Source organism: Grosmannia clavigera, assembly GCF_000143105.1.
Source record: "Grosmannia clavigera kw1407 unplaced genomic scaffold GCSC_97, whole genome shotgun sequence".
Lineage (NCBI taxonomy): Eukaryota > Fungi > Ascomycota > Sordariomycetes > Ophiostomatales > Ophiostomataceae > Leptographium > Leptographium clavigerum.
The window spans coordinates 562020-574404 of record NW_014040560.1 but is presented as its reverse complement, the minus strand read 5'-3'; the positions used below and the strand labels follow the sequence as shown (position 1 = coordinate 574404).

At 54.7% G+C, this 12385-nt stretch overlaps 5 protein-coding genes across 5 annotated transcripts; 1 reads left to right on the top strand and 4 right to left on the bottom strand.

Moving 5' to 3' along the window:
- Window positions 1-142: 142 nt before the first annotated feature.
- On the bottom strand, window positions 143-601 carry CMQ_4314 (uncharacterized protein; the record flags this gene model as incomplete). Its single annotated transcript, XM_014312470.1, has 2 exons — window positions 143-240; window positions 364-601. The coding sequence occupies 2 exons, from the start codon at window positions 599-601 to the stop codon at window positions 143-145; spliced, it is 336 nt and encodes a 111-aa protein (XP_014167945.1).
- Window positions 602-613: 12 nt separating this feature from the next.
- On the bottom strand, window positions 614-2220 carry CMQ_4913 (pyruvate dehydrogenase kinase; the record flags this gene model as incomplete). The annotated part of the gene is made up of 4 exons (XM_014313069.1): window positions 614-677; window positions 779-1800; window positions 1879-2027; window positions 2106-2220. The coding sequence occupies 4 exons, from the start codon at window positions 2218-2220 to the stop codon at window positions 614-616; spliced, it is 1350 nt and encodes a 449-aa protein (XP_014168544.1).
- A 1772-nt stretch (window positions 2221-3992) lies between these two features.
- On the top strand, window positions 3993-5560 carry CMQ_4854 (uncharacterized protein; the record flags this gene model as incomplete). The annotated part of the gene is made up of 2 exons (XM_014313010.1): window positions 3993-4946; window positions 5018-5560. 2 exons carry the CDS (start codon window positions 3993-3995, stop codon window positions 5558-5560), a joined length of 1497 nt encoding a protein of 498 aa, XP_014168485.1.
- Window positions 5561-6244: 684 nt separating this feature from the next.
- Window positions 6245-8026, bottom strand: CMQ_4752 (uncharacterized protein; the record flags this gene model as incomplete). Its single annotated transcript, XM_014312908.1, has 3 exons — window positions 6245-7506; window positions 7583-7685; window positions 7742-8026. 3 exons carry the CDS (start codon window positions 8024-8026, stop codon window positions 6245-6247), a joined length of 1650 nt encoding a protein of 549 aa, XP_014168383.1.
- Window positions 8027-11067: 3041 nt separating this feature from the next.
- CMQ_4690 (uncharacterized protein) lies at window positions 11068-12385 on the bottom strand (the record flags this gene model as incomplete). The annotated part of the gene is made up of 4 exons (XM_014312846.1): window positions 11068-11178; window positions 11265-11747; window positions 11811-12253; window positions 12355-12385. The coding sequence occupies 4 exons, from the start codon at window positions 12383-12385 to the stop codon at window positions 11068-11070; spliced, it is 1068 nt and encodes a 355-aa protein (XP_014168321.1).

Here is a 12385-nt window from a genome sequence, read left to right as displayed (position 1 = left end):
ATAAAAGAAATGTGATGAATAAGGAGATGGCAAGAGGGGGAAGGTCGAGGAAGAGAGAAGAACAGAGAGAGGCAGAGAGCGAGAGAGCGAAAGAGCGAGAGAGGGAGATGAGAAAGACCGGTGAAGGTATGTGCTGCACTCATCACGCGATGATTCGTTCGAGGTAATCCCACGAGAGGGGGATGGACAAGAGAAGCAGAGTTGGTAAAACGATGCCCCGACTGCCGTTGGTGATGGTCTCTGTGTTTGCTTTGGTGTTTTTTCCTGGTTTGGTTCCTGTTGTCGTGTGCGCGGCCGCCGAAAGGCGCGATTTCCTTGACGTTGAGAGCAGCGCCCGGAGACGGCCGACGAGTCATAACTCACTGTCGGAGCGGTCGTGCGACAGCTCCGACGGCATGTTCACCATGCTGGCGGCATCGCCGACCTGGCGGCGCTCCGAGACCTCGCGGCCGTGGCCGTCCCTTTGTCGCATCTGCGCCTGGATCTGCAGAGGCGTCTTTGGTGGAGAGGAGATAGAGGCAGGGGCTCTTCTTCCCGTGCTGTTTGTGCTGTTCGCGGTCTTTGCTGCCGTCGTCAATCCTTGGGATCTTCGGTCCCTCATGACTGCTCGTTGCTATTGCAGCGGCTCCGATGAACTGGACAGCCGGTTGAGGTGCAGGTAGACGTCGGTGCCATAGCTGATGGGATCAGTGTCTGTCCTTTTGCGTGATCTCTTTCTTGGATGTCCCTCAAGAAAAGGAGAAAAGTAGGAGAAAAAAAAAGGAAAAAAAACTCTCACCCTTCCATGCTGATCAGCTTCAGATCGCCGCCAAAGTAGCGCGCATACAGCCTTGAAATAGGCAGGCCGTAGCCGAAGCCGGCCATGGGTGCTTTGAAGTCGCTCTTATCAAAGTCCGGGTCTAGATTGGGCGTGCGATCGACGGTGGTGTACATATAGGTCCAGACGAGCGGGATGGCCGAGCGGGGAATGCCACCGCCCTCGTCGGAGATCTTGATGGTGATGTCTTCGCGGCCCTCGGCGACGATGACCTTGGTGACGGGAAACTCGTCGCGGTCCTGGCCGTGGGCCTCGACCACGGCGCGCAGCGAGTTCTTGAGCGTCTCGAACAGCATGTGGGACAGGTGGCCCGGCACATACATGAAGTTGAGGTTCGGGTTGCAGACGAGCTGGATCTTGGGCGACTCGAACAGGCCGTAGTGGTCCTCGCACACGAAGCGGGCATTCTCAATGGCCTCCTGGGCCAGGTCGTGCACGTTGGTCTTGGTGCAGATGATGCCGACGTAGGTCGGGTCGCGGTGGTGGCTCTGGTCGGTCAGGGCGATGTGCTGGCCGATCAGCATGCGGATGCCGATGCGCGACATGTAGAAGCGGTCGAGGAAGGACTGGATGGTGTGGTCGATCTGCATGCGCTGGCGCCGTCGCTTGTACTCGAGGATGCCCTGGGCCATGGTGGTGACGACGCCGTCGTGCCGCCGCTTGATCTTGTTGAGCGTTTGGGCAAATCGCTGGTTGTACAGGTGCAGCTCCGACGGCCAGTCGCTGGTGTCGTCGACGAGGGCAAAGTAGCGCCGCGCGCCCGTGTGTTTCTTGAAGACGCTGGTGACGTGACCATGGCTGTGGCCGTGGTGGGCATCGCCAGTCAGCAGCGGCGACTGCGAGCTGTACTGGCCGTCCTCGACGCTCGGGTTCTTTGTCGCCTCGGACAGGACCAAGCCATTCTTGCCACCCGTCCGTCCGGGTCGCATCAGCCGTTCGCGTGTTTCTCTGTTCAGGTCCGGTCTTGGCAGCGTGGTGATCTCCTGTGGCGACGGTGTGAGTCATGCAGCTTCAAGGATGTGGGTGGGGGCTGCTGGAAAGGAGGGGGCAGCTCTATTTACCTCAAAGGATTGTGCGTACCAGTCCTGCACCTTTCGGACGGATGGCATGTCGCCCAGACCGTCGGGGAGGTTTTCGAGCTCTTCGACGCGGTGTGCCAGCCGGATAGGCAGCTCTTCGGCCAGAAACTGGGAAGCACGAAAGAGGGTACCTAGGGTGCCGGGTTAGAGACGGTGCATCAGGAAGGAAAGAAAAGAAAAAGAAAAAAAGAGGAGCTGCCGTTGCGCACCCACAGACGGCCTCTCGCCGAATTGGACCATCTGCCGCAAGCTCACGCCGGTGGCAGGGAAGCTTGCATAATGCATGATGGTGTCCATCAGGCGTTCCGTCTTCTTCCACGACATCTTGGCGGCTGGGTTGGGGGTGTGCGCAAAAAGAGACGGTGTTCAGCAATGTGGACGCAGACGGCGGCGACTCGAAAGAGCGCCACAGTTATAGCAGCAGCAGCGGGATCCGGTGTCCCATGCGTAGGCGAGAGATAAAGAGCCGAGGCAAAAGCAGGGAAGCTCAGAGTTCGAAACAGATGTCGAAGCGAAGCAGGGGAGGCGTGTAGAGGAAGCAAACAGAGACGTCTGAAAGAAAGCAGTGGGTAGATAGAAGACACGGTCGAGAATATAAGGCGCGATAAAAAAATGGACGACTGCTCGTAGATGATTGGATGACTAGATGACTGGGTGACTGGATGACTGGGTGATTTGATGACGCAACCGAGAAGGCTGATGGAGAAGCGAATTAGCAGACAGTCGGGCAATCAGTCGGCACAAACAGCAGCTTGAGCTGCGGGACGCGAGAAAGTGACAGTTTGGCAGCAATGGAGGAGTCAGAAAGAGGGCCAGCAGGCACACGAGCGTGGGCAAGAGTGGATGAGAGAGAAGGGAGTCGAGAGCCGTCGGCGAGGCATTACACACGGACCTACTCTGTATGTGCTAGTTCTCACGCCTTAGCTTTGTTTTTCCCTTTTTCCTTTCTCCCTTTTGCTCTTTCCCTCTCATGCGGAAAAGTCTGGGGTGACTGGGCTGCTTCGTACCAGCGCCTCTCCCAAGCCGCGAACCAGTTTGGCCCGAAGCTGCCCCTCCAAAGCCGAAACCAGCCAGACGGCTGTGCTGCAATTGGCCAACCCCACAGTTTGGTCCCTGCGTTTCCCGCCACCGAGGGATTAAAGCCGGCTGCAGCGGTGTACTCCGTGTGGATCTCTTACACGCACTGTCTACAGCTGCGAGTACAGGTACGCCTGTGTACCCGTAGTACGGGGGAACTTCGTCCTCCTACGAAACTGCCGCGTTCAGGGGCGGTCAAACAGGAAGGCGCCAATCTAAGCTCGATACTTCGTACTCCGTATTGTAATGAATGCTCCTTTTCGCCCATTCGATGCTACCCACAACAACGGCTCACAGCGAAATTGCATAGCAGGTGGGGCCACCGCCTGCTAGCACACGCTTTGCATGTGACTCTCGGGCTGGTCATGTGCCCTCGCACGGTGCTTTAGAGCATTGCTGCAAAAGAAAGCCCCCCCTTCAGGCCGTAGCTGGATTTCTCGGGCTATCGGAAACGCAGTGCGCATACAGTGCGATCATAAAATATACACGGCTCTGCACGGAGTACCTCTGAGCCCACCAAACAGAGAAGAGCTCTCTCGACAGAGCTGCTGCCGTTGTTGCTGCTGCTGCTGCGGCAACGTTGCAGGGCCAACGCTTCGTCGAGCAGGTAAGATACAGCCGGCCCCGGCAGAGAAAGCAGAACGCCGAACGATCCGGAAGAACGAGAGAGAGCGCGCGCGAAACAGGCGAAAGAGGAGCGCGCGAAACCCAGAATCCCCATTCTCCCATCATTCCCCTTTTTACCGTCTGCGCTACCAGAAACGGCAAGTGCAGCCCGTTGGGCCACGCGACCTTTAGGGCGATTGTCGCCGCGTCTGGAGAAAGGCGGAGGATAAAGGGCCAAAAAAAGGCCAAAATAGGACTACATTCCGACGCGTCTAGGAAGAGGAGCAAAAAAAGAGGACCGGTGCCTCTCCGCCCACGAGGCCCTTTCCCCCGCCAGCTAGACCCCGGGGGGTCCGAGAATGTGAGGAGAGCCTCCGTCGACGGTTGTTCCTCTCCCTTCACACTCTTCTCGCATGCAGGATTCGCTGACGTGGTCAGCTCGCCCGGTGACGCCGCCGGCGGCTGTCTACTTGGAGAGGCTTGGCAGCGATGACGATGACGATCATGTCGGAGATGCCGCCGGTCGGCCGCCGTCGACGCCGTGTGGCAGTGTGCCGTCGCCCCTGAGCAGCCTGAGCCTGAGCCTGCACCACGCCGGCATCATCATGTCGTCGCCGCTGTCGCCAATGCGACGACACTTTTTGAAAGAAGGCCAGCATGAAGACGACGACGACGGGATAAGCCACGACGACGGCACTGGTGACGGCAGCCACGACGGTCTGCGGAGCTATGATCCCAGCAGCACCAGTAGCACCAGCAGCAATGACGACGACGATGACGATCTCGCAGAGGATAGTCGCGATGTTCTCGTTGACCGGCTCAACGATCTCGTCCGCCACCTGACCACACCCCGGGCGAATGATGGCGACCACAGCAATAGCAGCAACAGCAACAGCAGCAACAACAACAACAACAACAACAACAACAACAACAACAACAACAACAACAACAACAACAACGACACAACCCAGCGCAGCCTGCATCGCAGCGGCCGCCGTCTCGGCTACGACGGCCACGTCCTGACCTTGCTGCACGCTCGCGTCGACGAGATGGAGTCGGCGCTGGTAGCTGCTGGACAGGAAGAACACCAGCATCCTCAAGACCAGCAGCAACACCTCCCGACTGCCCTCTCCCATCTCGGCCTCCTACGACCAGCCCCTATTCTGGTGCCGGCACTATCGACACGGCCAGGTCCTGCCTCCATGACTCCGACCACTCCGAGGGCCCCAAAGACCCCCAAGACCCCCAAGACTCCGAAACCCCCCCGTCCTGCAGTCTCGCGCAAGCTTGCCGCCGCCTGTGACGAGCTCGCCGGCGACCTCTCCATAGTTCTTGCAAGCCTCCGAGGACGAAGCGAGGAACTCGAAGTAACTCTCTTCTCTCGCTCTTCTCCGTCTCACCGCTCTCCGTCTCACCACTGACCGTCTGAATCTGCCAGCACATGCAAAATATCCTCCTCAGCCAGCTTGCCGCTGCTAATGACCGCATTGCCGCCCTGGAGGCAGAATCACGAGAGGCGGCAGCAAGGGCGGTTGCAGCCGAACTAGCGGCTGCAGCAAAAGTACCGGCCGTCGCTGCCACACCATTACCAGTATCACTGACGACGGAAGCGAATTCTGCAACACCGACGGCGACCATGGCCACGATGGCTACGACAGCTACGATGGCTACGGTGGCGACGAGCGTAGCTCTGGAGTCCCCAACGGCCCCAACGGCTCCGACGGCCCCAACGGTCCAGACGGGAGGCATGCTGTCCGGCCCTACAACCGACGAATACCTGGAGGAGCTCGAGTCAGAGGTGACGTTTCTGCGACTGCAACTGCGCGGCATCGAGGTGCGCTATCGCACATATGTGCCGGCAGACGCCGACCCGGAGCTGGATGAGTGCATCGAGAACTGGAAGGCCGACTGGGTGGCGCTGCAGGCGAGGGTGACGCAGGAGCAGACGCTGGAAAGAACGCACACGCAGACCCAAGCATAAACAGGCAGCAGCGTTTTCTTGGCGTTTCGAGCACATAATGTCTTTCATCCCACACCTGGGATTCACGTTGATGTATCTGATGACACGTAACGAATTGTGGTGGTGGGAGTTCTGGCTCGTTTTGGCAATTATATCAGGGGGTGGGAAGAACGAATAATACAAAGGTATCAAACAAGAACGATTCAATCGGTCTTTCGTACAATTGTCTGTTTCTCATGGTACTGGGTGGTGGTGCATGGAGACGGAAAAACGGTAAAAGGTTCTCGAGCATGGCCAGGCGGGCCCTTTTAGGGTATATAATATGTCGAGGAGGTATATCTAGAGACAAACCCTCACAAATATGATGCACGAACATGCAATCCCCGAAGACAAGGAGGGAAAAGGAAGGAGCAGTCCAGGAAAGGATGAACAGAGAAGGAACAATTACCCCATACAAGGCCCACCTCTGTCAGTCTGGTGGGGCAGCCCTTCAGCACTGGCGTCATTCAGGGCTGAAGTGTAGATTCAGAGCTGTCAGAAAACTTGTATTATTATACGAGTACGTAGCCTCGTTTGCTCAATCTGGTATTCGAACCATACAATCAAAATACACCAATTAGTAGTCCTACTACTTGACTTATCCCATGTCCAGTTTTAGACAAAACTGCTAGCAAGGCCCGGTCAGAGGCGAAAAAGAGATCACGCCTAGTTCTCTCGCAAGAACTCGTCCCACGTTTGGCTAACATCACGACCTGCTCCTCCGTTAACTATCGCACTCGTCCGTCTGCTTCCACCGTCACTGCCTGCGACGTAATCTTCCGGCCGTATACGGCGCCGTATGTTGGCGCGTGGGTCATGCCGAGAACTGTCCTGTCTGGGAGGATTTGTCGCCGAATCGGTCTCTTTTGCACCACCTACAGCTGCCAGTGCCGCTGAACTGCCGCTGCGTAAATTCGGTACGCCAGACAGGCCCCCCTCTATTCCTCGGCCTCTGCCCGTGCTGCGATCTCGATCCGTCAAGGAAGTATTCAAAGCCGATCCGGGCAAATAACCAGCCGAAATCCGAGAAGAAGGACCGTAAACAGATGCAGGCCGACGGCGGGAACCCTCGTCGCTGTTCCTGTCCACAGTGCGGTGCACTTCTGGGTATGACGAGCGGTAGCTTCGCACTGCACCTGAGGAAGGACCCGCGTTGCCATGGACGACAACTGGCGGGCTGGTAGAGTCACCGGCAAACGAAGCTCGTCGTGACGATGAGTGTTGGGCCACCGTCTTCGATGACGGCGGCAACTGACGGCCACCACCACCACTCCGGCTCACATCTCGGACCCGGCTGCCAGCTTTGCTCTGACTTCTTCTACGGACCTGACTGGGACTTTGTCGGTCCCTCTGCGAATAAGAGCCGCGGTGGGAGTCGTGGCGATGTGGCGAATGCTGGTTTCGGCTGCGTGTCTGGCCCTCATCCTCTTTCTCACGGCCATAGTACGCTGACGTCGGACGGCCCCGAGAAGTGCTGTCGCGGCGAGATCGCTCCCGACCCAGAACCTCGTCGCGGGGCGACAAGCGGTCAAGCGAACCTGGCACCGATACAAGAGTTGGTCTCGAGAGACAGCTGTCACCAAAGTGTCGCTTAACAGCTTGTAGCAACAGATCTCTAATCTGGTGGTCTGGCTTTCTGGGTAATAGGTAGCGTGAGAGCTGCTTGGGAAGGCGTTCAATTTTACCATCCAGCGCACTTTTGGCCTCCAAAGGCGACGTCGAGACAACCTTATTAAGCCGGCGTGCCTCCTCGTCTGGGAAGGCCTGCGCGTTGATTGTCATCCACCTGGCAAACCCATCTGGCGTAAGCGCAGGCACTTGTGGTCGCGATGCTGGCTTCGCCTGTACCAGGTGGTATGAGCAGCCCAAGTCCTGGTACAACTCCGAAACCTTGCGGTGCAAATCTCTGCTCGGGGACCTGAAGATGACTTTTTATGTTAGCAAGCCTTTTTTCCTCTTTTTTTCTATCCGTCAGAAATGAGGCGAAGGCGATGATATTCTTACCAGTATGAAACCCCGACTCTCCATTGATACGCAAGAAGGAGTAGAACGACTGAAGCTTCTCTGGAACGATGACTATGCTGCCTTCTGGAAGATGCTTTTCAATCTGAAAAGTCAGAAAGTCAGTAGTTGACCCGTTAGCAACACAAGTGTAAAACTCACAATGAATTTGGCAAGGCTGTGCATAACCTCAATGAACCGTTTAGTCGCCTGGCCTTTCCGGTCAAACAAGACACCCCATTTTTGATCAACCGACGTCAACTCCACAGCTCCCCTTGGCAGTACGCCTGCTGCCGCTGTCAGATCCCTAGACTGTGTGCCGCCATCACCGGGTTTTGCGGAAGAATTCGCTCCATTTCTGGCGGCAGATGTGCTGGACACGACTGGCTCCCGAAACTGGACACTGGGTCCATGCTCGGCTGGCTCTCCTGGTCGTGAAAACGACATTGGTTGAGCCGCAGCGCGTAGAGATGCAGATTCGACTTTGTTAAATTCCTCAGATGTAGGTATGAACACAAACGAAGTGACTGCTTTCAATGTAGGTGTTGATAGTGGTGAAAGTTTACAGGAAGATGAGGATGATGAAGAGAAAGAAGAAGAGGAAGATGCAGGGGAGGATGAGAGTGCGGATGAGCACATAGTAGTAGGCGAAGAAGTTGAAGGGGGGGGCTGAAAGCCGAACCGAGGGCGCAGAGCCTCAAGACTTTTCGTTGTACCAACGCCAAGAGACTGATTGACGGATTCTGCAGGTCCTACCACATAAGGTGACACGGTAGTTGTCGATGAGGCTGTCGAATTAGCTTTCATATGGGATGTCACCGGCAGTAGCAAACCGTCATCTTTTAGTCGGGTGACTGGCTCATCTGGTTGATCGGCTCGCCCAACTATAATATATTTGTGCTTGTATTAGTCGCCGGATATGGCACTATGATGCTCTTATATCGATACATAGTCTTACCTTCTTCTTGAACGATGGTTCGAATCACAGAGATCAGGTCTTCTGTCCACGACACAGCCTCTCCCCGAGGCTCAGGGGGGGGGTGGGGACGTGGTGGCAATGGGGATGGTAGGCAGGGGGTAAGAAGATGGACAAAGAAGTGCCGGAACAGGAGAGGCGGGAACCACGGCGGTGGTAGTGCATAGCTGCTTCCTTGAACCTTGCGGACACAGAACGGCAGAAGTGACATCAGCTGCCGTGGCAGCATAGGCAGGACAAACACCGACGATGGTAGGAGAAGTCGGACAAAAATTGGCCGAAGGATCGGACGCCTTTTGTTGTGAATCCTCGGCTGTGATGTGACTGCCTATTTTGTTTATGTTACCAATGGAGTCCATATCCATGCCGTGTTGAATGTTCCTGTCTCCAAGCTCCTCGCATCTTCTTTCACCATTATAATAACAGGTGTCGGACAGCACCGATGTGATCGGCTCGCCGTCAGCTTGTCGAGACGTGCACTCATTCTTCCGTGTGGCGCTGAACATCTTAGCACTGCTGGTAGTGGTGTGGTTGATTACACCAGAGGTGGTGCCGACTCCGCTCCGTTTGTCCAGAAGAGCCTCTTTGATATTGACTTGCACTGATACCTTCTCCACGATATGACTGTGCATTTTCTCGTCAGCCATTATATGCCGATTCACTTTGGTAAAGTACCACAATTAAAGGTTTGCATCTGACGTGTATATGTGCATGTAAGCATATACAAAGAAAAGAAGGAAACAAATTGTGAACGAAGCTTCTATCGAGCTTGTTACAGGGGATGTGGGTCATGGCTAATCAAGCAGAACAAAAAGAAAGTGAAGAAGAAGGTTGTATTCAGCCTTCAAAGACAAGATAACAAAGGCCCGGCATTATTACGAAGCCTAGACTGGTAGAGTCGCTGCCTTGTGGCGTTTCAAGTATGCAATGTACGCGGTGAGGTCGGGGTACACATACAAAAGTAGCGTGGAGGTATGTTGGAGTGCCGGAAGAAGGGGGACTGAAGGATGCACATATGCAACGCTGTGCATGAGAATGATAAGAGGAGGATACCACCAGCATCCAACATGGAGAGCCAATTTTGTAGCAACACGGGATGCATACACTTGATTGTTAAAGGGGTTGACTTGGTCCCTATCAAGATAAACGAGCAATGTTACTCGCAGGCGGTCGTTGCTGTGTCGTTCTCGAAAAGCAACGCCGTGGTGGAATAGAACAAATTCCGAATGGAAGGCTGGGGATGTATAGAGAGACTGTCTGCTGTATAACTGGACTAGATAGGTCATAATTTTGTAATGAGGAAGGAGCTGGCCCTCCATCCTCGCCTTCCCATCGCGTACAGATAGGAAATATAGAGCAGGTCGAAGAATTACTCAAGTCGGGCGTAATTTTATGGCTGCAAGTCGATCGCGCTGATTACCACGGATAAAGAGAGCCTGCAATTGGGTCTTCCGACTTGGCGGGAAGCTTGACGAGTCATTGCAGTACAGTTCCGTAATCACTTGCATCACCGAGCGAGCATGGGGTTGACAAAGGGGGGTAGCCGTAGATGCCTCTCCCAAGCGATCTGGGACTTCCATTAGTACAAGCACGCCTACATAGTAGCGCACATGTACGCCCTTCCACCTGTGTTTACAAGCTAGCTTCTTGTCGCACTACCAGCGAATTTGACGTGGCAGAGCCGCCTCAACGTTGGGAAGGTAGATCCGGCCGTTCTTTTCCCGTCCGTCTTCTCTGACAAGGCGGGTGTCGACCCAAACCTAAAGAGGCGATCGATGTGCTGAAAACATTGGATTGGACATAATATCAGGCTTCCTGCAGCAAGGTGTGCATTTTGGCAAGTGAGGGGTTCTTTAGAAACGAAGCCTCTAGCTAAAGCCAATAGTTCTTTGCTTCTCCCCTTTCCCTCCACCCGCTGGGGTGTTTCATCCTGGTAAGGCGGTTGATAAGCCGGGAAGACGTGGCTCCCACCGACGACAGAAGAAGAAACAGGATACGTTGCGCCAAGACCTTACACAGGTGAGGCTCTCTGATCTTAATCGCATCGCTTATTAGGTGCCACACACCGAGCGTTCAGCCAATAACAGACCCTTGGGACACTCAGATGACCACTTCGGTCAGCCTAACAGTGCAAGGCTGGAGGGTATTGGATCATCATGGATGCAATACTTCTGCACAGCATTTGCTTTCGCAAGATGCGATCGTTCTGGTATTTGCCTACATACAGAACATGCAGATTTTCTCGGGGGTTATATTTTTCGTATTCTCGTTTCTGACCTGAGTCTGAACATATCAAGAAAAATGGGAAACCAGGACTAGCCCACCATCATTGGCAATGAGTCAGACCTAATGCAGGGCGTAAAATCGAACTCCTTCTGGGCGAAAAGTATCCCACCGCCAAAATTCCACTTGTCGAAGTGTGGGCTGACCCTCCACGTTGACCGAGCTCCAAGTTCTTCAGCCGTCTGAAGCCGTCATCAGAATGCACTCGCGCGGCGTTAACGGTATTACTCTACTCGGGTTCGTCACCGTCACCTTGCTGCAGGTAATAGTAGTGGTAGAAATCGACCCCACTGCCACTCAGAACGTATCTGGGGGGAGCCCAGGGTATCTTGCGCTGGTTCTGTTTCAAGGAATTATTAGTTTGGCTAAGGCTGAACGTATCCCCGGAGACTTGAGTTTCTGTCCCCAGAAAAAACAATCACTTACGGGTCGGGCCCATCCACTGGGGCCGGGGGATCGCTGCCGCTCAGGCGGGCCATTGACGACAGCCGTGGTCCCAAGCTCCACCAGTGCGAGATCGTGGTTGGATACATCATTGACTGACGTTCTGGAATTGGTGGTGGCATAATCGGTCTGCTGATTTGATTCTAAGGCGCTGTTAGCGATAATCGTTGCCTTTGAATTAGAATCCTGGCTTCTGGTCTCGAAATCTGTAGACTCGGCAGCAGCGTTCTCGTTTCCACTTCGAACCAGTACATTGGATACCGTCGTCGTAGGAGGCTCGTCGTAGCGTCCAATTCGACTGAGATTGATCGCATTTAGAGCCTGGGGAAGATTGCCAAGATCGTTGATATTGTCGTCGAGCAATGAAGGTCCCGACACCTCCGAGGCAGTATCGATCACCGATGCTTGCGTCGCGATTTCGATACCATCATAATCGCCAGCTTCGCTCGGGTTGTCTTGGATCCACTGATAAAGCGTCAGTACTTTCATTGGTCATGATGGGCTGTGTTCGTTAAAAATGATACCTACCTGCTCGACCCGCTCCTCTCGCTCCTCCCTGGATACGATCACTTCTGCTGGCTTGGCGTAAAGCAGTGCCAGCTCATCGACTTCGGCCGCTGAATTGGGAGGAGCGCATACTGCCACGCCAGGCTCCACGCTGAGTTGCCATGCGGTGCAATCGTAGCACCACTTAAGAGATATCGTCAGTGAGCTGGATTCCTTGACCGTTCTCGGAGATTGCAACACATACAAATACTTGGTCGGCACGGGTGCGCTTGCTGAAGTGTTCCAAAGGTCGCCATAGGCCACAGGGCCCCTCGCATTGTAATTCCCGGGCAGACTGGGCCGTGTGGGCTTTGCAGGACACTTGCGAGTTGGCAGGCGTTGCAGTCGACCTATCAAACTTTTGTAGCTGACGGGCTGAAAACTCGCCTCGTGGTTTCCATTCGCCGCCGTTAAGGCAGCGTAACCTAGAGGACAGTGAACATAGTCAGTATTGAGAAACAACGACAAGATATTTGCCCTTGGCTGTTGGTGCATGATGTGTCTTCAATTGTTTTATATTACTTACTTTCCTTTCGTATCCGTTCGAATTCGGCCAT